Raw genomic sequence first — 26,847 nt, forward strand, 5'->3', positions numbered from 1 at the left:
CTGGGACCAGATAGGTTTAAAATGAATACATAGATAAAGTATTTTCCTGGACCCCAAAAGAGAAGAAAAAGAGGGGGGAAATACAGCTATTCTGTTCTCTGGTGCAAAGCCATAGTTTAACATGTGAAACAACCTTGGATTCCTTCAGAAGGGCCTTAATTTGGGTGTATGATTGTCAATGCAAAAAGGTCGCGTCTCCATAGTAAAATGTTCTTAATATGTACAAAACTTCCTCTCCTTGAACAAATCCCAACATTAAGTAATTCCTTAGAGAATTAACCTTATTCCAGCTCTGTAAAGTCGTAGAACACAACTTTGGAACCTCATTCTGTTTCTTACAGCACTTCCCAGATTCCACCCCTTGCAGGAGGTGGTGTTATACTCCTTGTCCATTAGGGTAGGCTTCTGAAAGGTTATTAGCTCCAGTCAGATGAAGGTGGGGTTTTTTTTTGTTGGGGTTTTCTTTTTTTGTTGTTGTTGTTTGTTTTTTTTTTGGTTTTTGTTTTTTTAATCTGAAAACAGAAAACTTTTTCACTGAAACCCAGTATTATACTTTTAATTCAGACAGGTAGTCCTCACAAATCCCTTGTGGGTTCAGGGACAGAATAGGCTCACTGCTTCTACGTGTTGTAAGAGGCGACTAAAAGGGGGCTGCCTGGACTGGGATGGGCTCTGCCAGGTTAGAAATTTGCCCAAGACGCACCATATGATGAGTAAGTCAATGATGTCCATACTGGATTGATCATAGCCTGGGTTAATTATGACCACGCCATCTGTCTCCCACCAGGGCAGACGCAACAAGTAAACTATTGGTGTAACCCCAACAAAGCGGATTTGTGGAAGAGATATCCTCATCATAGCCACATGGAATGTAAGGACATTGAGACAAACAGGGAGGTTGAAAGAACTCACGTATGAAATGGAACAATACACCTGTCACCTCCTAGGAATCTCTAAGGTCAGATGGAAGAACTTTGGAGAGGTACTAATAGAAGAAGGTCATGTACTCTATTACAGTGGGAGAGGAAAAACATGTCAATGGCGTAGGATTTCTTGTGCATAAAGATATCAAGAGTTCAGTATTAGGATGCCACCCAATGTCCAACAGGCTTATTTCCATCCATCTAAAGGCAGTACCGTTTAATATCACAGTGGTACAAGTCTATGCCCCTACAGCAGACTATGACGATGAGCAAATTGAAGATTTTTACAATCAGCTGCAAGACATCAATAAGGTACACAAGAAAGATATCCTGATTGTACAAGGAGATTGGAATGCTAAAGTGGCTACTGATGCGCAGGCAGATTGGAGAGATTATTGTGGTCCTTTCTGTAATGCGGTAACCAATGAGAGAGGATTAAGACTTTTGTAGTTTGCCAACTATAACAATCTGGTTCTTGCAAACACATTAGGAGCACATAAAGCATCCAGACAATCAACATGGCATGCACCTAATGGTCTACATCACAGCCCAATCGACTACATCATGGTGCAAAACCGATCTCGTTCTAGGATTAACAGGCTTCTAAAACAAGGAGCTTCCCTGGTGCTGATATTGGAAGTGATCACAACCTTATAAAGCTAAATTTTTGGCTGTGGCTAAGAAAAATCATCAGGCCAAAGTTCATCAGAACCAAGTTTGACTTAGACTTGGAGACCAAAACATTACAGAGTCATACCAAGCAATGATCGGCGGAAAATTTGCCCCTCTGCTTGCTGTAGAGGAAGATGTAGAAACAATGATCAACAATTTCAACACTCTAATGAATGAGGCAACAATGGACATCCTTGGGAAACATCAAAAGAAGACAAAACAATGGGTCACAAATGAAATACTACAAATCTGTGACATTAGAAGAAAACTTAAGACAAGAACAGCACTGAGGGAGCTGATAAATACAGAGGGATTGGCAGAAAGATCAAGAAAGGAATGAAAGTGGCCAAGGAGATACGGATTGAAAAACAATGCTCTAAAATTGAAGAGTGTATCAATAATAAAAATAGCAAACAAGCCTTCCAAGTTGTAAAAGTTCTGACGAAGGAAACATGAGCCAAAGCTAACGCAATTCAAGACAAAGAAGGGAACAGTCTTACAGAAGAAAGCAACATCATCAATAAGTGGATAAATTACTGCTCTGATCTATACAACCACCATACAAAGGGAGATCCTAGTGTCTTAGGCAGCCCAGATTCAACAGAGGAGGATGACTTTCCAATACTATGTAAAGAAGTGGAGACAGCTATGAAATCACTCAAGAATAGAAAGGCTACCGGTATTGACAACATCCCAGCTGAACTGATGAAATTCAGAGGAGAAATAGTAATAGACAGTACTCACCAGACCGGTGAGTGGCTCCCCACGTGTGCACGGTCACTAATCATCGCTCTGCCAAAGAAAGACAACCTGCAATTGTGTCAAAATTACTGGACCATAAGCTTAATTAGCCATCCCAGCAAAGTGATGTTGAAAGTCATATTGAACAAATTAAAGCCACAAGCGGACAATATTATCGCTGAAGAACAGGCTGGCTTTTGTGCTGGAAGAAGTACCACAGAACAGATTTTCAACCTTCGTGAACAATGTGAGAAGTACTTGCAATACCAGCAGGATAGCTACCACATCTTTATTGACTTCAAGAAGCCATTTGACAGAGTATGGCATGAAGCTCTCTGGGCAACCATGAAGAAGTACAATGTTGGTCGTAAGCTTATTCTTACCATTAAACAACTGTATGCCAAGGCCAGCAATGCAGTTCTCATCAATGGCACAATAGGAGAGTGGTTTTGCACCGCTGTTGGAGTCTGGCAAGGCTGCCTTCTTTCTCCCACACTGTTCAACTTCTACTTGGAGTGCATAATGATTGATGCCCTAGAAGATCACATATGCACAGTCAGCATTGGGGGGGGTGAACAATCTCTCATATCTTCGGTTCGCTGATGACATTGATGGCCTGGCAGGCAGCAAAGATGAACTTGCCAACCTTCTGAAACGATTGGATGAAACCTCTGCAAAATATGTCATGGAAATCAGTGCAGAGAAAACCAAGCTGATGACAGACAAACATGATGGGATCAGTTCACATATCACTGGCAGTGGACAAGAGCTGGAGACGGTGAAACAGTTAAAGTATTTGGGGGCAGTCATCACTGATGAAAGATCCAAGGTAGAAATTTGGGCAAGAACTGCTCAAACAGCAGCAGTGGCAAAGCTAAAGCCAATTTGGAGGAATAAGACCATCTCCTTGGAATCCAAACTGAAACTGCTGCACGCATTGGTCATCTTCATTTTTCTGTGTGCCTGAGAGACATGGATCCTTACTGCAGAACTTGAACGGAAAATACGGGTGGTAGAGATGAGATGCTTCCGTAAAATCCTAAGCATCTCCTACTTCCACCACGTCACTAATAGAGAGGTCTGCAATATCATCACCCAATGCACTGGGTCATATGAAGACCTCCTGATGACCATGAAGAAGCACAAGCTAAAGTGATATGGCCATGTAATGAGATCATCTGGCCTATCCAAGATCATCTTCCAAGGGACATTACAGGGGGAAGACAAAAAGAGGTAGACAGAAAAAAAGATGGATTGACAACATAAAAGAGTGGACAGGAATGGACTTTGCGGAGACTCAAGCAGTGACACACATTTGTCAGGGGTGGAGACAGTTGGTTGATTGCTCATCAGTGATGGTGCCCCAATGACCAGTGTGGTTATGGGAGTGATGATGATGAAAATGAGTCCTCATAACTGTTGATGTCAGTTTTTGTTCCCTTGAGTAAATTCAATAAATATTCCATCTTAAGTGTCAAAGTCCAGTTCTTAGGAGCACTGACCGTCTCTTTTCAGAGTAGCATATTGTGCCCTTGGGGGAATTCTGTGCCAAAAAATTAAAAATTCTGTGCACTATATTTTAAAATTCTGCATATTTTATTTGTCAAAATAAAACTATAATCACACCAGTTTCAATTATTTTGGTAATTTATTTCAAAATACCTGTCAGCAGGCATGTCTGTTACAATACATAAAAGAAAAAATTCAGGAAATGTTTTTTGACAAATAGATTCCTTACTAGGCATATTAATTCAGAACTTTGAGTAATAATTCATTTAAACTACAATATAGAAATGTATTTCCTGCACCCCTCAGAAGCAGTGCAAAGGCTTGGGGGAATCAAGAGTAAAGGAGGAGCTGAGGTACAGGGAAGTAATTGCTGGGAAGGAGCCTGGGAATGAACCTGGAGGGTTGTTGGGTGTGGGTGAGAGAAGTATGGCACTTTTTGGGGTGAGGGGAGTGTTAAGGAATTGGGGACCATTCCCCATGCAGACCCTGGCTGACCCCTAGCCTCTCCCATTCAGTCCGGCACATCTGCCCTTGTCCCCATGTGGCCCTGCACCTCCACCTCAGCCACCCCCCCTCCCTGTCCCTTGTGGCCCGTCACCCCTTTCCCATTCAGCCCCTGGCTTAGTACTTTCACCCCACTAGCTCCTATGACCCTTCCGCCGTCTATCCCCCCCTCTTGCCCTTCTGAACCTCTGACCCTTTGTGCCCTGCTCTGTCTGCTCTCTCCTCTCTCCTTCCCTCCTTCCTCCCCCGCCCAAATATCCCGTGCCATCTCATCTGGCCCTGCAGGCATGTTGCTGTGAGAAATGCAGCATCAGGCCCTCCTTATCCACAGCTGGCTGCTCAGGACCATGAGCCTGCTGTCCTCTCTTCTGGTGCTACAGCAGCCCCTGGTAAGTGAAAGATGTAACTGCATTGCCTTTCCAGCAGAACATATTTTCCCCCAGGAATAATAGTGGTTGTCCAATATTAGCCGATGCAACTTCCTTTCTTTTGGCAAAAGCCTTCTTCATGCCTTTGAGCCCAGGGGAAGGTGGAGAATATCATATACATTTACCTTGTTTTGGATCCCCATATTTAAAAGACTAATCCTGCCTCTTACCCTGGAGGCTTGCTGCTATGACAATCCTACTGTACCAGGTTTTTGAATCTTAGCATGACAAAGAATAGGGAACCTTTGCCATGCTTTTTCTTGAAATTTCCTTTCTTTGAATAATTAGTAAGTCCACAGATCTGTACCAATCTGGAGACAAATGGATCATCCAGGAGAAAGATGGAATTTGACATTCAAGAATTTGTTTCTTGTTAGGTTGAATATGCTGTATCATAGAATATCAGGGTTGGAAGGGACCTCAGGAGGTCATCTAGTCCAACCCCCTGCTCAGAGCAGGACCAGTCCCCAACTAAATCATCCCAGCCAGGGCTTTGTCAAGCCTGACCTTAAAAATATCTAAGGAAGGAGATTCCACCACCTCCCTAGGTAAAAGAGTATTTGAGCATGACAAGTACTGTGTGTCATAGAATCAGAATATCAGGAGGTCATCTAGTCCAACCCCCTGCTCAAAGCAGGACCAATCCTCAATTTTTGCCCCAGATCCCTAAATGGCCCCCTCAAGGATTGAACTCGCAACCCTGGGTTTAGCAGGCCAATGCTCAAACCACCGAGCTATCCCAAAATCATCTGCCGAAACCCGGGATCAAACCAGGAACCTTTAGATCTTCAGTCTAATGTGCTCCCAACTGAGCTATTTCAGCTCATCGAGAGAAACTGTCCTTTTTCCTCATGGCATAGTTAAGATAATCCTCTGCTGCCAGTGACTGACTGGTGTGGTTTTGTCTCCAAGCTGCTAGAAGGCTAAAGTACCATTGTAACAAATATGTAGACCTTATTACTCAAAGAAAGGAAACTTTCAAGTGAGCATGGACACATTTGCCTATTCTGTGCATAAATGGCAACTTATTACAGGTTTCTGAGATCAGTATTAGCAACTTCAACTATTCCCAAATTCCTCTGTAGTATTCTATCAGCTGATGAGTGCAAGCTGAAAGACACAGAACACACTTGTTTGTCTCTTGTAATTCTTACTGTATATTTGGTACAAAATTTGCTTGGGGTGTCCTAGGCCAGTCTCCTGGCTTTCTTCCTCTTCATTTTTCGCTGGATGTTTTCAGATTAGATGATACGGTATGAAGTATCTGCTGTTCAAAAAACCACATAGCAACATGAATACTGTGCCAGTGTTGCATTTTGACCATGGCTTAATACAGGATTGATATTTTAGGTGCCAACTACATATGTTGTTTTTGCCTTTGCACTTTCCAAACTCACTGCCCAAAGAAAAAGCACTTACACTTGCACTTAATGTTATGAATCTCACTCTTCTCTTAACTAGATGCTGCCTTTTCAGTCCCCATGTTTCGGCTTTGCAGTCTGACCTGCAGGGATACTTGTTTTTGTGATCATTTGTACTTACGAATAAATGACAAGTGAAGGTGCCTGGCCTGTTCTTTTGCTATGTTATCTTAATTCTGGACTTGTGCACTATAACAACTTAGCAGTATCATAAGCTCTTAGTTGTAGATGGTACCTTTTTTGTATATTGACATATTGCAAGTCTAGTCAGAGCCATGACTGACCCCTTTTGGGGGGGAAAAAGAGGTATCATCAGGACATCTATGAATTTTATACTAATTAATAGTTCTATCACTTATCCAAATGCTGTACCCAGTCCTTTCTAAATATGTAATTTATGTGGTCTGAAGAGATTATTCACATATAACTTCCATATAAATATTTTTATGCCTCTGCTGTTCTTCAAAAGTTATGTTATTAGTATGAATTTCTTTGGTTGTCATTTATAAGCCTCCTAAGGACTGGTATAGTGAAGCTTTATCAGTTATGGTGGCACAAAAAGGAAACTGTACCATTTGTGCAAAGCTGAACAAATCATTTGAATATGGGTGAGAAATATTTGAACTAGGGGAAATACCATTTAATACAAGCTTACTTTTGGAATTGCCTATTTAGTGTTAGAGATTGTTTAAAAAAAAATCTTAACTCAGATATTTGATGTGATTATTGCGTTGGGCTGGGATAAGGTGGGTTTATAAGCCACTTGAAGAGGAAACCTTTTGTTGGGGAAGAAGTAGATAATGTCAAATCTATACAAGTTCCTTCATTTGTTTTCCATTTTGGTTTTACTTTTTTTCTGTTTAAAGAGCTTTCTTCCTTATGGTCAAATTCCTTGTCTTGCTTGATCCTAGAGTGAGTTTCTCTTTAAGTCTATTTTATAGTAATTTTAAAAGTTGCTTATAGAAGCATTCAAAATCAGAGATTTAGGTGGAAAGAGAAGCTGTATTATGAGCAAGACAGATATCAGTCAACTAGAAATCTCTTTCATAATAGTAAAAGGGATATACAGAAGATTACAAAGTAAATCACTTACTGTATAAAATATTACAAAATTGCCCGGGGTGGGAACTCCTTCTTTAAAGTTGCTAATTGTCTGCGTACAATACACACTTATCTATTTTGAATACAAAGGAATTGCGCACAGCATATTACGAATACTATACATAGAGTAAATTGTGATTTATTTTAAAAGACAGCTAATCTTAATTTTCTATAAAAATGGTACTTTTCATTTACTTGAACCATCAAATTCAGTAATGGCATTGGTAATTTATTGGTTTTTTTTCATTTGCATTGTTTAGAATAGATAAAGAGATGGAAGACAAAAGACAGAAAGCCATTGAAGAGGTAATTAAAATTGCTATTGATATTAAATCAGATATTAATATTGTGTATATGGGTAAAATGAACAATGGTAAAAAGTAAATTTTCAGTGTTGTCTAGCAACTTTGCAAAGCAACTTTGAAAGCAACTTTACAAAGTATGAGGTAGCTCTTCACTAAGAGCCTGTGGTATTTTAATGGTTAGTAGAAGATCATGCAGTTTACTGCTTATCTCTTGTAGTTTTAGAATGGGAATCCTTATTTGTGGCTCTTATTGGATTTCCTCCACCCTACAATTTTAGGCCAAAGAAGCAGACTTTGTAACTTTCATGTTATCTAGACCTGAAATGTGGCATAAGTCTTTTAGAGCACTTCACAAAAATATCACCTGTGATATAAACTCTCCAAAGATGTCCTGAACAGATGACAGTTTTCAAAATACCCAGGGGTTGAATCTCCATTTTTCTGAGTCCTGCTTGCAGTTATAATGGTGCCCGGCAATCTTTGCTTTTTCACTGAGGGAAAAATCTTATTGGAGAGTTGGCTGGCCTGTTACTTCTGACCTGAATTGCTTTTTTTTTTTTTTTTTTTTAAAGAGAATTTAAACAGTAATTGTTCAGTAATTGTCACCAGCAGATGGGCAACTCTGTGCCACAAATGCCATGGGGCCAAAAAAGTAGCTAAAGGAGTTTCTACCGGAATCTCACCGTAGAGGTATGGAGGAGAGAACTGCTTTTTGTGGGGTTGCCTACACTAGTACTCTTCCCACTACTGAACTAGTGCTGGTTGTAGGAATGGTGGAAGAGTTAGTGTAGATTATGCTTTTTTTCCTCACCGTGCTGTCTAGCCCTGCTCTGCTGCACCAACAGTGTGAAAAAGTACTGCACATCTGCAGAGTTAGATGTACCGTCTAAGAATAACTTGTCCTTCTCATAATTCTCTCTCCTTCCCCCCCCCCCTCCATGAAGTGTACTAATACCTCATAGGTACTTACCTTGGACGATTGACTGGTAAGCAATAAGACACTTCATAAGATCATGTGCTGTCATGGTTAGGATCTAAAAATACATCTCTACAAGATAATAAAATTTTGACTGAAGAAATTCAGTTCTCTATCCCTCGGCCCATGCCACTTCCCGCAGCCCACATTAGCCTGGAGCAGTGAACTGCGGCCAGTGAGAGCTGCGATTGGCCGAACCTGTGGATGCAGCAGGTAAACAAACCAGCCCGTCCTGCCAGGGAGCTTACCCTGGCGGGCCACGTGCCAAAGGTTGCCAATCCCTGCTCTAGTCAGTGAAAGAGCTCCCCCTGGGAGCAGACTTCTCCAACCTATCCGGCTTCATCCTCCTTTGGGTATTTTTTCTTTTAATGTTTTCTAGCTTCCAGTCAAATCTGCTTGTGTGTGTGGTGTGGTGTGGTGATTTTTTATTTCTTTCTGTCAAGGTCTTCCTTGGCCCAGAATTATCACTAAACTCCAGTTTCCTTGCCCTTTTGGTTCCTGCAGTCCTTCTGCCTCCCCCCAGAGCTTTGTTTCAGTGCATTGGTGTAACTTACCTCTGCACCTCAATGCTTGCTGTAATGTACAGCTTTTAAGTATCAGCACTTCTGGAAGCTCTACCTTCATAGTCTCTTGTACTCAGTTATGGGAGTTTTCTGATCAGGGAGAAGAGCAAGTAATCCATTCTTCTAATAACTTTTCCATCTTAGGCACTTAAAGTTAAGTGCTTAAACCCTTGTATTCCTCCGCAAAGCACCTTTGTTTAGATGAAATTAAGGTTGTAGGTACATTTAAGTAACATCCAAGTTTAAAAAAATAAATAAATTAAACATTGGAGAATCAGGAAATGCAGAATTAAGTTTGTATTTCACAGACAACTCAAACTGCCTTAACACTCCACAGCACAGCTACAGATGAGCAAATAAGACAGCCACATTACGTTAACTGTCATGAGTTTAATTTTTCAGTGACAAAAAAACCCTAGAATCCATTGATGATGACTGCTTTACTGCTTTCTTTACGACCATACATAGTATGCATAAATGACTTTTATAAACTGATTAGATAAATAGTATGCCAAAGATAAATTCCTGTTCCTCATTAAGGCAGGATCAGACTCTAGTTCCATGTGGCGGCCAGTTGTCCAACTGTCAGTAAGCACAGCTAGTATATATCCACACACAAACTTCATATGCCCATATCTTATTAGAACATTTTCATGAAAAGGGAAAAGCTTAGAGTAGTGACAAAGAAGCATATGTAATAAGTCATGTATGTGTAAAACTGATTTCTATGGTGAACATATATCAAAACTATGAGCAATAGGGTCCTGTGGGGCAGTTACGGTAGTTTGGTTGCCTTGTTTTGAGAGGTACAATCAAATGCATTTCCTGATTAAAGATGCTGTTGTAATGCTTCTGTCTGGGCCTTGTACAAATGTTCAAAAGCCAGTGAAGCAATGGATTTGCACCAGTGCAGAGCTGGTCTGAAAGAAGAAACAGGCCCCTAGTATATATCTCCTTTGGTGAGGTTTCTGTTTATTTGTAATAATGCAGTTCTTCGCTTTTTGCTTCTCCAAAAAGCCAACCTTTCTGTTCTTATCTCGTTTGACCTTACTTCATGCTAGTCTATAGAGGAAGTTGAGTGGGGAGAGGTTACCTGTTTTGATAGTAAGGTTCCTTACTTACTTTGGCATTTCCAAAGCCAATGAAATCACACTAGAGGCAATGGAAGCCAACATACTGATGGCTTCTGAGCACAAATGGGAGTTGTAGGTAGGACCGAGGAGTGTCTTGGGGATTATTAGGAAAAGTAAGGCAATCAAACAAAACCCACTTAGCTGTGCTTTGGTAGCCTGAGGAAGAGGGCGTGACATTCTGTTCGAAGCCTTTGGGTTACCCCTCTGCTTCCGCAAGTGAGAGCCCTGCTGGAGATTAGAGTGTGTCAGCTGTCTGCCCATTAGTCTGTCCTCTTCGTCAGCAAACTCCTTCAGGCTCTGCCAGTCTAAACTGAGTCCTGAGTTCCACCAGAAACATCTCTCTGTAGTGTCCAGTCCCTCTCACTGGAAAATCACAGAAATTAAGTTTGCTGCCTCCAAAGAGACAGTATAAACACCAGCCTGTTAAATTAGCTGAGGACTCACTCTGTATATCAAAATAACAGCACTGTGATGGTTTATCGTACAACTAAGAATAAGTTTATTAATAAAAAAACACATATTTAAGTCCTATTAAGTAGAAGAAAAAAGACAGGTATGGTTACAAATAAAACACGCTTTCTAGTGACTACAGTATAATTCTAGCAAGTTACAATCGTTGCGTAGCAGTTTCCTCACTTACGTCAACTTGCCAGCATCTGTAGCCTGCCAGGTGAGGGGATCCAACTTTCACAGAATCGCAGGGTGCTACTCCCTAAATGATGGATAACTAGAATGTCTTTTTTGCTCCTCCCCGAAGTCCACTGTCTTTGCCTCAAGAAACAGAAAGGCTTCCTGGGGGTGCAGGCGTAGACCCCGGTGTGATCATTAAACTGTTAACTTGATTGCTATGTTTACCTTGTGTAAATGTACTTGCATTGTTTTTTGCCTGCAGTCAAACCAGTCAGGCTTATGTACTGCCTCCCAAACACATTTTAATAACGTGTTTCCAGCACATCAAAATTCTTTGTACACAACCCTTGTATGTCTTTGCATATATTACACAATGATTTTCTGGACCAGCATTTACATATGATACTTTACTTGGCAACTTTTAGATACATATTTTGACGGTGGTGTGTTAGTTATTGAGTACATCCGGCTTGATAAGTTACAGTGTGGTGGGTGCTCTGCCAATTGGCATTGAGGGGTTCTTAAGGTCACAGAGGGGAATGGTTCTTCTGTCTAACACTAAAGATTTTAAAAATTATCAAGATTCTAAAAAAAGTTGGTGCTTAATACTGTTATTGCCCTTCCCTACAATATTGTATTGAATGAATTTTTGTTCTTTTTTTCCTTTAAGTAAAAACAGGGGCTTTGTCACTCAGAAAATTTGCCATGGAATGCATCTGTTGCTATGGAATTGGGTTCCAGTCTAAGCTTTTATTTAAAAAAAATTAAATCTAGCCCTTCCGATGGAATTACCTTTGAAACATAAATTGTGTAAGCTTGTGGACTGTGGTCTTGCTGAGTTGAAGAGCCTCAAACAATAGCTTTGTTGGTTGGGTGTTTGACATTAGTGGTTAGTTTTTGTTAGTAATGGTTGATTCTTCTTTGAATTATTGTTCACACATTTCGCTTATGGTACACATTCCCCTCATTTGTTTGAGATAGGAGTCTGTTGTGGCTGTGAATGCACCCTGAATGTTCTTGTGTCTCTCGCTGAGGGTATAAAGGATGGAGCAAACCAATTGCCATTCAGTTCCTTCTCAACACCTCCAGTTTTGAGATTGAACTGCTTGCTGTCCATTCTTCACAGGCTGCTGGCTCTCTTTTTCCCTGTGTATATATTCCTATCCCAGCTAGTTTAGTTGTTTGCTCACTGGCAAAGGGTTTTTTATAGCCTTCTCTTTTAACCAGAAAATTTATATAATTAATATGCATATAAAATATATATTTTCCCCCTGATACTGGAATTTAAGGATGGCTAATTCTAATCCCTGGATTCAAATACTGCCCCTCATGTGAGGGCTTTAGGCCCATTAATGGCTGGCACACTAGATGTCATTTTTATTTTTGTTTTTACTTGGGGGGAATTGCACATCCCTAGCAAATATGCAATATATAAGTTCTTTTTTAAAAGGATGTTAAAATCCAAAAAAGTTTGTTTCTAAATGTTTTTTAATGGATTAAATCAATGAGACTGGCTTCAGACCTTGGTGCATCTGAACCACTGTACATGACATGCCTGTTTCCAGAAGTGCTGCTGACAGCATGGGGCCTACACCACCGGAGTCCCATCAAACAAGACCAGCTCCAAGCTGAAGAAAATCTGATAAACTTTTTTTTAAAGAAAATTCAGTTTGGAGACAGTTAGAGGTAGATCTCTAATAAATCTCCTCTCTGGAAGAGAGCGTCTTCCTTGCACCATTCGAGGTGCAGAGACTTTGCAGGCTGAATTCACGAAGAATACCTTATCCTACTTTGTATGGGTCATGCAGGGAATCTAAAAACTCATCCTATGATTAGATCCTATGGCAAATACCATTCTGGACATGGACCATGACTTTCTATCCCAGGGCTGCCAGGACTTTATCTTAAATACATATGTGGTCATACTGGAATCCTTGGGGGCCATATAGGCTGGAACATCATCCAGGAAGATCACCTTCTTATGAGAGATCTTCCTCTGTCTCGGCTGCTGTGATGTAGCAATCCTCTCAATCTGCTCAAACTGAGGAACCCAGTGAGTAGCATCCACCAAATTCAGCTGACGTACTGGGACCTACCATTTTTTTCCTTATCTCTGACTGAGGCTGTAGACCCACCTATCACATGATATACGGACAATTTTAAAGGGTTTCAGGACCTTCTTGCAAGGGTAGCTGGCTCTTTACAGAAACCTGTTGAGGAGGTGCAGTAATCCACCACTAATTAACATTCTTCAGTCCTCTATCTGAGAGAAAATAGCACTCCCAATTAATGAGGCTGTAATGGACCTAGTAAGAATAAGATTCCTTCTGCAGAAGTCCTTGGCATTTCTCACCCGCTTTTTTGGGATGCATGTCCCTTCCCCGGGGGCTCTGTTTTTCTGTTCACATCCTGTACCAGGGTCACTAGTGGTTACACCCACAAATGGGAAATTGAGAACATAAAATACACAACAACAAAAGAAAGTAAACTAAAAAAAATCTAGCTTTAGTCAGTCTTAAATTGCATTTATCAGCTATCTTGCAATTTGTAATTGAAATTACCAGGCCCTGTTGGCCAGATATGATTTTCTGAATTGAAAAGATCTTGATGTTTGTAGGTAAGCTCCCTCGGGATGTTATGGAAGAATTTTCTTCCCTGGTGACTGAAGGTCAGTTAATGGCCAGGACTCATCTGAAAGCTGAACTTGACGCAGTAGATGTGCCTTAAGATGCATGACCATAGCAGTGGTAATGAGAAGAGCCTCGTGGCTTCAAAAGTCTGGCTTCCCACTGGAGGTTCAGCCTGCTATAGGGAATCTGCTTTGAGGAGCAGGACTTAATTAAAGCCCTTCGTACTCCCCTAAGGTCTATACTCAGGTCCTTAAGAGGAAGCATGTGAGACAATAGTTACTCTTCATGGATATGTGTACCATTACTTCCATTTTTTTCATCAGAAACCTTCAGAACCATCTAACAAGAGGCAGCATTTCCATAAAGAGACTATTCTCCATGTTTGTCACTGCACGTTTGTAACGGTCTACATTGGCCTGAATCACTTGTTTTGACAAGTTAGTAGAGGAACATGATATTGCTTCCAAAGACCCAGAACTTTCTACTCCTACTTTCATCAACAATTTGAGTTCCTTCAGGCACATGTGGCCTTCTGTATTTTCAGACCAATGGGTACTAGAGACAGTTACACAGGATATCAAGTTCCACACTGTGCCTACCTTTGGTCTTCTTGAGGGACATATCTCACAAGGGACTGTTACAGCAGGAAGCCCTCTCACTTCTATCTCTCAGACCAGTAGAAAGAGTTCCGTCTCAATACCAAGAAAAGGGACTCTATTTCAAATACTACTTCATTCCAGAAAAGAAGAGAGGATGGCATCCCATCTTAGATTTATGAAAATTAAACATCTTAATTCACAAAATAAAGTGCAGGATGACCATGCTAGCTTCCATAATTTCCCCTCTAAATCCTGGGGACTTGATTTTTATCCCTTGACTCACATGACATGAACTTCCGTATTTCAATAATTCCACTCATATGAAGTACTTAAGATTCCTAGTGGTCAGGAACACTTTCATAATTGTGTTTTCACCCTTTGGATGCTCTGCAGTGCTGAGAGTTTTTACAAAAGTGTTGGCAGTGGTTCCAGTGCACTTAAGAAATATAATAGTCAACCCATACCTAGACAAGTGGTTAGTTTGAAAAAAAACTTTTAAGGTGAGAGATGCTATTCATTGTGTTCTTGAGCCGTTAACCACTCTTGGCCCAAAATTCAGCATGGAGAAATGCAAGTTAATACCAATTCCAAGAGTGGAGCTCATATGACCAATCCTAGACTCCATAAAGGCCACAGTGTCTACCTCAAGATAGGTTCGAGAACATGTCTGCCTCAATAGCTCTGGATAAAATTGAATCCAAACATCACAGTAAGGGCATGTCCTGTGCTGCTTGGACATATTGGACAAAGGCTTGTGTGCTTTTGTAACGTTCAAGAAGACAATCAGTCCAAATTATGATTGGCATTACAACAACCATGTTTACATAACCAGAGAAAGGGGTGCGGGGGGAAATCTCCTCCATTATGCCAAGAGGCAATCAGGTTATGGAACTGGTGTATCAGACATTGAATCTCCCTCTTGGCAGGCAACTCTCCCATCACGTGTAGGAGATCAAGGACTTGGTCCTTTGCAACATCCTCTTGGGATGGGGTTATCCTCTAGTAGACAGATTTGCAACAGATAGAAGCAACAAGTATCCCCTCTTGAACTGAAGTCCTGACATCACCTCAGGCTCACTTTCAGGTATCTTTCCCATTTTGGTGGTTGTGGACTATAATTTATGCATACCCACAAGTTCTGTTGATCCCAACAGTCTGATGCAAGATCCAGCAGGACTCAGCGAAAATTATCTTAATTGCATCAGCATGGCTGAGATGATTTTGGTACCCCAGCATACTGAATCTTTTAGTCTACCAACCAAAGACATTATCTCTAATTCCATACTGGCTGATGCAACACGAAGGAACTGGACCTAGAGTATCTCCATTTCATCACCTGTCTGCTGGATGGAGGTTAGACTTAGAAAAGTCCTGTTGTACATCTGCTTTAAAACACACACACACACACACACACACACACACAAAATCCCAACAACATATTAAACTGTGGAAAAGATTCTACAAGTTCAACCTACTCATCAAAATGGAAGAGATTTTTCCTCTTGGTAGCAGGAGAGATCTCTAATTCCACAGGATGCTGATTCATGATGTTTTATAATACATACTTGACCTAAAACATCTTTCAATAAGCTTCATCAGTGTTCACCTCTGTGCATCCCTCTCCTGTAGAGGGGGAGACAATTTTTTCTCACATGAGTATTATAAGGTTTGTGATTGATCTTATCAGGGTATTTTCCAACAAAGAATCCCTCTATAGGGGACCTTAATTAGGTCTTATCTGTCCTAATGCGCCCCCCTTTTAAGTCCAAGGCAGTTTGTTATTACATCTGTCCACGAAAATGGCACCTTTGAATGTGATTAGTTGTGATTGAATGTGAAGAGTTGGTAAAATCCACACCTTGATGGTGGACTCACCTTATACAGTTTTCTATCCAGATGAAATATCCCTCAGGATGCATCCCAAGTTTCTTCCTGAAATTACTATGAATTTTCATCTGAACCAAGAGATTCACCTGCCCGCATTTTGCCCCCTAGGCTATGCTCTTCTAAGAGAGGCTGTGTTTCATATTTGGATGTCTGAGAGCATTGGCATTCTACTAGCAAAATATTAAACCTTTTCAGAGATCTACTCCAAAATGATTTATGGCAGTAGCAGGAATGGTGAAAGACCTGTTTTGCCACAAAGGCCAGTACGTCTCTCAGCCCGCGCCGCTTCCAGCAGCTCCCATTGGTCTGGAGCCACGAACTGCAGCCACTGGGAGCCGCGAACTGCTGCCATTGGGAGCCGTGATCGGCTGAACTTGCAGACGCGGCAGGTAAACAAACCAGCCCAGCCTGCCAAGGGCTTTCCCTGCACAAGTGGCGGAACAAGGTTGGGAACCACTGATCTAGATAGATATCTGACTTTTATGAGGTGGCTAAAGTAGATCCTCCTACTTTCTTTCAACTTCCGCAGCATCTTTGAAAAATGTTTGTTTTGGACATATGTAAAGCAACTACCAGAATATCTGTTCACACATTTGTGAAGCACTATTCTGTCGCTGAAGCCTCGAGATCTGATAACTACAGTTGGGAAAGCTCTATTCCAATCTTTATGTTCCTAAACTCCGAGCTCCCACCCCCATTGCTTTGATTCATTGCTTGTGAGTCGATATAAGTTGAATAAAGTGATCACTCTATCACTTTAGATAAGCTATTACCAGCAGGAGAGTGGGGTGGGAGGAGGTATTTTTTCATGCTTTGTGTGTATATAAAAAGATCTTCTACACTTTCCACAGTGTGCATCCGATGAAGTGAGCTGTAGCTCACGAAAGCTTATGCTCAAATAAATTGGTTAGTCTCTAAGGTGCCACAAGTACTCCTTTTCTTTTTGTGAATACAGACTAACACGGCTGTTACTCTGAAACCTGTGCACTGTTAATGGAATATACGGTCAGCACTTCTCAAAGAAGTCCAGTTACTCCAGTTTTCCTTTTGACTGTGTTTTGGGTCTTGCTAGTATTGGTTAGGGTGGGAGAATTTCTCCCTTTTTTATCCAGGTTTTTATAATGACCTCCATCACCTTTTATATCTGAGCATTTCCAAAATCCAAACCTAACAGTGATGATTTGAGTGTCAAGTACTGTTAACTTTTAGCAGGAACCTGTCATAAATATGCTTATTTCTATGATCCTAAATGTCTTCCAAGGTGCCAAAAGCCCCAACAGTCACCACATATTCATCTTCAATAACAACTTCAATTTCCTCTTGATTGCTTCTACAAAGCGTCCGAATTGTCAGTACAAAACTGTGGTGTACTGAAAATGTGATTTCCATTCTGCTGCACTATATTGCCTCAGAACTTAGTTCCAGCTTGCTGTAAAGTACATGGGACCTCTTAAAATCTAATCACTCTGCTGGAGTAATGAGACATGTTTGAGACACCAGCACTGAGTATGTTAATACAGATGTGTGAAGAAAGCTTTGTCAAAGCTAACATGGTATACCTATCAGTATACTTGTGGAATTCGAAAAAGATGGGGCGCTTCAAAATGTTAACCTTTTTCTTAACAATGGATGGCTTTTTAAAATATCTTCCAGCCACACTAATTTGAACTGAAATTGTGTTGTTTTGGGCTGTATCTCAGAGAGGGAATTTGAAAATAAGTGGCTGAAGAAATCTGATAGAAAGCTATCAGCTGTTCCAAGGTGAATTTTGATTAATCTTGGCTATGTTAAACATGCCCGTAAGAATCAAAACTCAAGATTTTACAACTAGTTGCTTGCAAATACATATTTATAAAATTAAGTAGATAGTCTTAATGTTTGGGAGTATCTAATTATGTTTTTTCCTCTAGTTTTTCACCAAAAGTCTTATCGTTCCCTCTCCTTGGACTGATCATGAAGGGAAGCAAGTTTCCCAGTTTCATTCCACTAAATGTAAGTTGTGTATGTTTCTAAAGGTGTCTTTTAGTAGCTTAAATTTAGAAATCAGCTGTTTTGCATGTTTAATATGTATATGTTTAACTTTTTTAAGTTATAGACAGCGTGACTAGATGGGAACACTCACTTAAGTGGGGCCAGGATTTTGCCTAAAAAGTTAGGCTTCATGTTTTTTTTCAGTTCCTGTGAACTTCATCCTAGCTCTGATCTCATGATAATACTTTGTCTCAATTATATTCTCATTACCTAAATTTCACTGTAATAATCGGAATTACCTTTTTGCTTCTTTCTCCCTTTCACAAAACAAGCATAATTATATTGACTAGGAAAATTGAACAGACTCTTACATTTTATTGAACACACCAAATTTTTTAGAATTGAGTAATTTAAAAAAATGATCAAAACGTATAGTTTTGATTTTTTTAGTATAACATAATCCAAAATAAATTTCAAAACCATCAATTTGAAAAGAAAAATTGAAGCTTTTCATTCCCAAAATGTCATGAATGGCCTTTTAACACTATAATAACTTTTTCACTTGTGTCCCCTTCCCCCCCAAAAAATAACAGTATGTTGGCAATATCAACATAATTTGACAAGCTTTTAGATTTCAATTGAATTGCATTTTCTGATGGAAAACTCTTACAACGTAAGCTGGTCAGAAAAACTGATATAACCTCTCTAGGTTTGTTTTTTTTACTCAGTCCCAAACTTAGTTGCAAAAATCATGTTCTAGTTTTATTCTCTGAAAATATTTTGGTTTGATGTAAACTAAAGTATTACAATATTTTATTGTAGCTAACTATTTTTGAGAAGTTCCTCAATACAATCGGATTAACTGTTATGTTTCAGAATGGTAAAAAGCTTTAATTTAAGTTTTAACTGAATTTATCTAAATGATGCTTTACAGGTATAGATTTAAATAACATTTCACCGATTGGAAGACAGCTAACTGTGCAACCTGGAAAAAGCAATGGTTGGTATAAAACAGTATCAAGTGACAAAATGAACATGCACTCAAAGGAATATAAGAAGTTTTTATTTAAGCTAACTGAACTCCTTTTTAAAAACAAGTTTGTTAGGCTTCAATACTGCCAGGGTGCTTGAGCACTTACCTATCTTTAAGCACATGAGTAGCCTCATTTAATGGGACGACTTAGTGCTTAAAGTTAGGCATGTATTTAGGCCCCAATTCAGCAAGGTATTTATGTTACTGTTTGTCTAGGAATAAATGTGTTCTACATGTGACTACATGTAGTATTACACGTAAAGTTCTGTTTATGCTTTGAAGCCCAAATTGCATACTAACTTAATTACATTATAATATAAAGATTCTTTGACATCCTCTCCCCTCCATTTTGTACGAGGTCACAGAAACTATTTTCTGAAACCTGTACATAAACACACAATTTTCAGGGTATTACATTGATTTTTCTTGCTTGAATTTTTTTTTTTTTTTAAATGCCTTTCCCCCAGCTAAGGTGTGGCTGGATATGGTGCCATCTGGAGAGCTTGTGTGTAACAACCCTTTTCACTTATCCCTGAGCCTGATTTGCTCCATACACGGTAGCCAATTCAGGACCCCAGGCCTATAAGTTTTTCCCTTTTCCTCATGGCAACACATTGTGTTTCACTAATTTAACTAGCTATGTGTTAAATACAATTTAAAGTTAAACTTTTTACTTGCACTAGTTGACTAAGTTACTGTAGGCTAATTTCATTGTTTTTATTCATTGCAGCTGCTTGTCAGACAGTATTGTCTTTGCCTGTGGATTTTAACTTAGAAAAAATATTAGGTATGTCGTGTACTTTATGTATGAATGTCTAAATTGAAAATCTATTTTGCATGCTGATTAGGAATGGAGATACAATGCACTGGAAACCTAGTGTGATTCAAAATTGAGTATTCATAGAATTGCCCAAAGTACAAATGTTGTTTTGGACAGATAACAGCTCCTTGTCCTGTGGAGCTCCTGCTCTAATTTAGACATGGCTCAGCAAGGGAGGACAAGAAACAAAAGGTGGAGGGATGGTGAATGGTAGGACAATGATGAGTGTACATAAACATTGTATTGCTATATTTTAAAAGATAGTATGTTAAAGTATGGGCCAGCGTTCATAATGTAGACTGGCTTGGAAGTTAGCTATGGAAGCCTAATAGTCTCAATTGCTAGATTGGGTTTGCATGACCATTTTGCAGGAATTTAAAAACTGCATACAGTAACCTCATGTTTATCATTGGTATAATGGAAGACCACAGGTCTTGAATCAAAAGAAAATATCCATGCTTTCCTAGGCTACACAGACTAGGAAGACTGTGCATACTATCTGCACTGCACACTGACCTATCTAAAGGAAATGTTTGCTTTTTGTGAAATACTTAAAAAGCAGGAGTTATGTAACAGAACTTGGGTAGGAAGAGCTCAATAAGGTATTCTAGACCAGTCCATCTTATTCCCTTTACCTCTAGTTGGGGCCACATAATTCACGAGTTACTACTTCCTGGTCACATCCACTGTGTGACTGACACAAACAGCTCATAGGGAAAAAGTAAGTGAGAAACAGCACAACAAAAAAATGCAATTCAACCTCATCCCAGCATCCTGATTTTTACAGATGGAGTGCTTTTACCAAGAATAGTTCTTTGAGTGCTTGTTCACGTTGATTCCAATCAGGTGTGCATGCACAGACACCTCAGGCGAGAGTCCGGGAGGCCATTATTTGGCATGGGCTTGTGGCATACGCTGCAAGACTTAAAGCCTTGCGGCATGCCCCAGAGCTCAAGAAGGGGTAAGGGGACCGGGAAAGATCCCGCTCACAAACACTTATATTAACTATAACTATACTATCAGCAAACAACTAGAAAACAGGAAGAACAACTAGACTAGATAACTGCACTAAGGGAGGACTTGCAAAGCAAGCGAGCCACAGTTCCAGCGGCCGTGATGGACGGTAAGAAGGAACTGAAGGGGGTCGGGTCGGCAGGGTCGTATATTGAGTGCCAGGAAGGTGCCACCCAGGGGCTCCCCAGCTGACTCGACGGGAACTGCTAGGGGAAAAACTTACCCGTGACCGTGCACGCGGCGTGCACACACCTGATTTGGAATGGACGTGAACAACACATCTTGAAGAACAACAGTTACGAGAAGGTGAGTAACCGTTTTTCCTTCGGCGTTGCTACAAAGCATGACCCAGCCACTGCAAGGAGAGATGGTGCAGGACCCAAGGAGCAGAGGGAGGAGCCAGCTTATAGGTGCAGAATATTTCTTTCAGTCTGTCATCTGGTGGTGGGGCTTTCAACCCATAGCAACACACTGGATGGAATATTTAGAATTTTCAACTTATTACAAATAAAATTACCAGTCTCTATCTCTACCATGGTTTTGTGACTCCATCCCATCGCTGAACTACATTGGTGGATGGGGTGGGACTTACCCTTCTCTTTTGAGAACGGGAGCCTGATAAACCATTTTCTATCTCTGATAGAACTCCACAAAGTGGCTCTTAAATTTTATCTGTCACCACCTCCGCTTTGCACTTCAGTGCTTCTCAAACTTTTACTGGTGACCCCTTTCACATAGCAAGCCTCTGAGTGCAACCCCTTCCCCTTACAAATTAAAAACACTTTTTATATATTTAACACCATTATAAATGCTGGAGGCAAAGCAGGGTTTCGGGTGGAGGCTGACAGTTTGCAACCCCCCCTGGAATAACCTCGCGGACCCCCTGAGGGGTGCCGACCCCCAGTTTGAGAAGCCCTGCACTAGAACATGGTAATAGGGAGGAAAATACTGATTGCATCCTTAATGATACTTCTGTTAGACAGACTTGATTCAGTCTTCCGTTCAGAAGAGTTTCCAGCCTTCTGGCTGGGTACTTCCTGCCTGTACATCTTTTCTTGGGTAAGATGGCCAGAATGTGCATTCCACTGCATACAGGTTGGACAATCAGGGATGGTCTAGATAATACTAAGTCCTGTCATAAGTGCAGGGGACTGGACTAGATGACCTCTCGAGGTCCCTTCCAGTCCTATGATTCTATGGGAGTTCTGTAAGCATGATCATTTGGAATGGCAGCTGTCCGAAAAGCCTTGTCTACACAAGCAGAATAGTTTAACAGAAACTATTCAACATTGTCATGACTGAACTGGGGTTGATACATTTGGACCAGCTTCCATGTGTGGGAAAAATCACATTACAGCAAATTTTAATAAACCCAGCGTTTATGGGGGGAAAGCCCTGACTTTATATTAACCTTGTTATAACACTGCTTAGTCTAATGCCCACAGCATGGCTAAAATATTATTAACAATTTCAGCAGTTACAGAATTCAGTGGCTGTTTATGACTGTGCAGACGAGGTCCTTGTCCCCTTTGTTCCCCCATACTTTTTCTGTAGACAGGAGAAATAAGACAAGACTGGCTAATTAAACTTGCCAACAAACTTTTTTTCTTTTTTCTTTAGGTGAATATTTTAGAACAGAAGAATTTGCAGACCAGTCTCAGGAAAGCCTAAGCTCCTCATCACTGAGAAGAAAGCTGTTTTTAGATGAGAATGGAAGTGTATCTGAGTGTTTGTCTCTTTCTCCACAAAGCCCTTGTAATAATCCACCAGCATCACTTGGAGTGCTATGTTCAATAGATATTTCTCCAGCCCGGTGCAGAAGCCCTGTGGAAACATCTAGTTCAGTAAGAAGCCTTTTCATTTTCTTTGTGTATGTGCTGATTTAGCTGGTACACATGAAATTCTCTGAAGCAGCAAAAACAACAAGGAGTCCAGTGGCACCTTCAAGGCTAACAGATGTATTTGGGCATAAGCTTTTGTGGGTAAAAAACCCACTTCTTCAGATGCAACATTTTTACCCACGAAAGCTTATGCCCAAATAAATCTGTTGGTCTTTAAGGTGCCACCAGACTCCTCGTTGTTTTTGTGGATACAGACTAACAAGGCTACTCCTCTGATTCTAAAGCAGCAGAACCACTTCTGATTGTATCTGATCAGATTTCACCAGCTGAAGTGCCGCTTTTGAATAGTCTACACAACTGAAGTAATTAAAGAGTGGTGTTAATACCCAGGGTCCTGGTCAAATTCCAATTTTGGAACTAAATTGTGCCTAACTAAAACTTCATGTTTTTTAACTTAAAATTTATGCTTTTCTTTCCCTATCAAATTGTTGTTTAGTCCTGATATTCACTGTTGAAGAGCTGCTATTTTCTCTGCCCAATGTATTTGTGTCTGAATGATATTGACGTAACAGAATGAGAGGGAATGATTCGAATATGAATAGCTTGTGAAGTCTCTTTGATCTTTCCATATAGGATGCACTTTACAGAAAGACTTTATTGGCTGAGATCATATTGCAGCCATGCCTTCGTAAACTCATTAAGTTTGCATACCAAAAATATCATCTTAGTCCTTGGCTTGATTAGTACCTGAAACACCATTTGGTGTATATAATTGCTCTAGTTGCTTTCCCTTAAAGTTGATCTGCAAAGAAGAAAGATTTGTGCCCTTTCTTTCTTTCTTTCTTTCTTTCTTTCTTTCTTTCTTTCTTTCTTTCTTTCTTTCTTTCTTTCTTTCTTTCTTTCTTTCTTTCTTTCTTTCTTTCTTTCTTTCTTTCTTTCTTTCTTTCTTTCTTTCTTTCTTTCTTTCTTTCTTTCTTTCTTTCTTTCTTTCTTTCTTTCTTTCTTTCTTTCTTTCTTTCTTTCTTTCTTTCTTTCAATTGTATAAATGACCCAGTGTACCTAAAAGGGGGTTGTTCTGTGCTTGTTTTAAAAAAACAAACACTTCAGAAATAAATCTGGTCTTCCCTGAGTTTGCAGAGAACTTGGTGGTCTGAGTGAGGTTGTGGACTTTCTTTAACCCCTTGAAAGGGAAGTGTTGAATGTTAAAGATCCATTCTCCAAACAATAGTTAACTTTTTGTTAACAAATCCGAATAAAAATCACGTTCCTTCTCAGACAGGGTTTGCTTACTTTCTTGGTGTGTATCCTAAACCTACTAATTCTCTAGTAATCCATAGTATTTCTGGGAAAAGTAGGCAAAACATGATTTTTAATTAAAAAAAAAGAAAAGAAAAGCAGAATGTCTGAGGAAAACTTTACAGATATTTATATGTAGTTAGGGCTTTTGTTTTTTGGGGTTATTTGTAGCAATTTTCAAGTTTTATGTAGATATATAAAATATAGGTGTATATATAATATAGGGGCTTTCTGCTTATGTATACTGTAATGAGTAATCTCACTGTAATGTTTCCTAGAATGCTTTAACACATAATGCTTCAAACAACATGACTTCAGAGCACCCTAGGGAACCTTAAGTGCACAGCAGCAGGATCTTCATGGACCAGTTAACATGCAGCATGTTTAGTGCACTTTAGAAATCTCTCCCCTGTAGTCTGCATTACTTCTCTGTGTAAACAAGCCTTAGATACAAGTAACCATTTGTGGTGATTTTCTGGTATTCAGTGGATGAACTCCAGTTTCTCTTCCCTCCCCCGCTCATTTGTGTCAAGGGTGTTTATGGAATAAAACCAAAAATCAGAAGCCTTATACATAATAAAGCAAAAAAGGCACTTTTTTTACACTTCAAAGTAGAATAAGTATTTTCCTTGAAAGGATGGTATCGTATTACAGAACTGCTATGTTTACAGTGCTATTTACTCATTTGTGATCTTTGTTCAGAACTCTTAGATCTAGGAATGTAAAATACAGATGCACCTCTGGCATGCTTTAATATACAAGTGAATTGGAAGTGAACTACAAGTGAATTGGAAGTCCATCAATTTCTTGAGCCATCAGTTTCCAACACAAACTCACTTTAAATGAGACCTTCAACCAGCCAGGAGCATATTATACTAAATGAAAACAAGATCACAACTAAGGCATGAATGTCTGAACGTTGTTTTTCTTAGCTCCAACTCACATTTTCTGGTGATGTGCAAATTGCTACTTCCTGCTGAGAATAGATCTAAACAAAAGACTTTTGCTGGCATAGTTATGTTAGTCAGAGATGCTATGTCTGTGGTCTCTGACCATTATAACTGTGTTGGCAAAAACGCTGAGTTATGTACTGTGCTTTTTCCAGTAGAACTTATTTTGTTAGGGGGCTTGAATAAGCTATTTTGGCAAAACCGCAGTTTTGCCAGCAAACTCTGTGTCCACACAATTACTACTTTACCAATACAATATGTGGGTTATACCTATGAAAACAAACTGTTCCTACTGTAGATTTGGCCTGAGATAAGAGCACAGCTTCTTCTGACTCTTTCAGATGAAAGGTCTGTTTTGGTTGACTTCAAAGTTATGTCCTTCAGATAGTGTGGATTCTGTTAAAATATCCAATGGTGTCAGTGTGCAGTCTACTCAATCTGTCACTGCATTGGGGGCAACATTCCATTCTGCTTTGGGGTGTCTGCCATTTGGGAGATAAAACGTTGTAGGCATAACAATAATACAAATACTAAACAGTAATTTGGCTGTTGATTAGGAAAATCCTTATACAGTAGTCTGGCTCCTGTTAGTTCTAATATGATTGATAACATAGTCTTAATTAGTACTCCTCTTTGGAAGCATTGGATTTCCTATGAGGCATCATAAAATCCAACTGGAGAATTTCAAATGGAATATTGCAGCAGTGAAATGCTTGATTGAGAGTGTCAGTGAAGCAGGAATAGAATTATTTTCCCAGTAGCACTGTACTTTCAAGTCTACAAATTTGTACATCAGTCTATAAATTTATATTATGTAAAAGCTAATTCTTACTCTTTGTATTAAAGGGTCAGTTTTCCTCCAGTCCTATTCAGGGAGGTACAAGGGCATACAGTCTGGGAAGCATTACCAGTCCCACGTTTCCAGAGAGGTCCCCTGCAAATATTGCTTCCCCTACTTTTTCTCCAATTGCTTTTCAGATAAGGAAGACACCATTGTCAGGTATGGTTTGACTTTATATACAGTCTCCTTTCATGCAGCTTGTATTTCTTGTGATGAAAAAACGATCCATCTAGAGGCAGGTACTTGACTTGATAGTCCAGTGGTCTCATCTAGTATGGCACATGGCATGTTGAACAGTAAAGTGTCATCAATGTAAATGTATAAAATGTTTACCTGAACAGAATTACTTAGAAAGTGCAAAAAAATAAATTTTTTTAGTGGGAAAAAGTGGAAAAAGGAATCATGAAAACTCATAGTATGAAATAAAGTAAAGGGGAGCAATATGATCTGAGGAGAAGGGTTTTGTTTGAAGTTATGTATCAAAAATAAGATGAGCAGTCAGAATTGTTGTAGGAAAAACTATTTTGATAGGGTTAGTGTCTTACATTTGAGCCCTGATCCCCATAACTAGATTAAGCTGAGATTAAATGAATTCACTAGTTTAGAAACCTAGTGGATGCTTATCCATATCAGACTCCATAATTTGTTGCAATTTGGCAGTATTGGTATTCTGTGTTCTGTAAAATCTTAGTCTGTTTGCATAGCTGATTCAGTCAGAACCTGCTATGAGATACTTCTGCAAAGTTATGTATAAAGTCTGAATAGCTACTTTCCACTTTATGCCTGATTGTATAAAGTTCTGATAATTTTCACCCTCAAAAAGCTTTTGTAGAACTAATGTGTTCTAAGAAATCTACAGTACTTGCCTAGTATGGATTTTAGGTCATTGGACTGGAAGCATTTGGGGGTAAGGGACTGTTCATTTTGACACAATTTGGTACTGCCATTTGAAAACCCGATCCAGGGATCGGCAACCTTTGGGACGCGGGGGCCCGCCAGGGTAAGCCCCCTGGCGGGCTAGGCTGGTTTGTTTACCTGCCGCGTCCACAGGTTCGGCTG

General features: G+C 39.9%; 1 protein-coding gene across 4 annotated transcripts in view; it reads left to right on the forward strand.

Moving 5' to 3' along the window:
* The window catches only part of BORA (BORA aurora kinase A activator), a 47,071-nt gene that overhangs the window by 7,313 nt on the left and 12,911 nt on the right, over positions 1 to 26,847 (forward strand). For 3 of the 4 annotated variants that reach the window (XM_084632677.1, XM_084632680.1, XM_084632678.1), the window contains exons 4-9: positions 7,560 to 7,605; positions 17,933 to 18,014; positions 18,928 to 18,993; positions 19,757 to 19,813; positions 22,481 to 22,704; positions 25,794 to 25,947. In XM_084632677.1, coding sequence (XP_084488803.1) covers positions 7,560 to 7,605; positions 17,933 to 18,014; positions 18,928 to 18,993; positions 19,757 to 19,813; positions 22,481 to 22,704; positions 25,794 to 25,947 — 629 coding nt within the window. The remainder of the gene's footprint in view (positions 1 to 7,559; positions 7,606 to 17,932; positions 18,015 to 18,927; positions 18,994 to 19,756; positions 19,814 to 22,480; positions 22,705 to 25,793; positions 25,948 to 26,847) is intronic. The other variant, XM_084632679.1, reaches the window with a different exon arrangement.

The sequence above is a fragment of the Lepidochelys olivacea genome (genome assembly GCF_965140295.1).
Source record: "Lepidochelys olivacea isolate rLepOli2 genome assembly, chromosome: 1".
NCBI lineage: Eukaryota > Metazoa > Chordata > Testudines > Cheloniidae > Lepidochelys > Lepidochelys olivacea.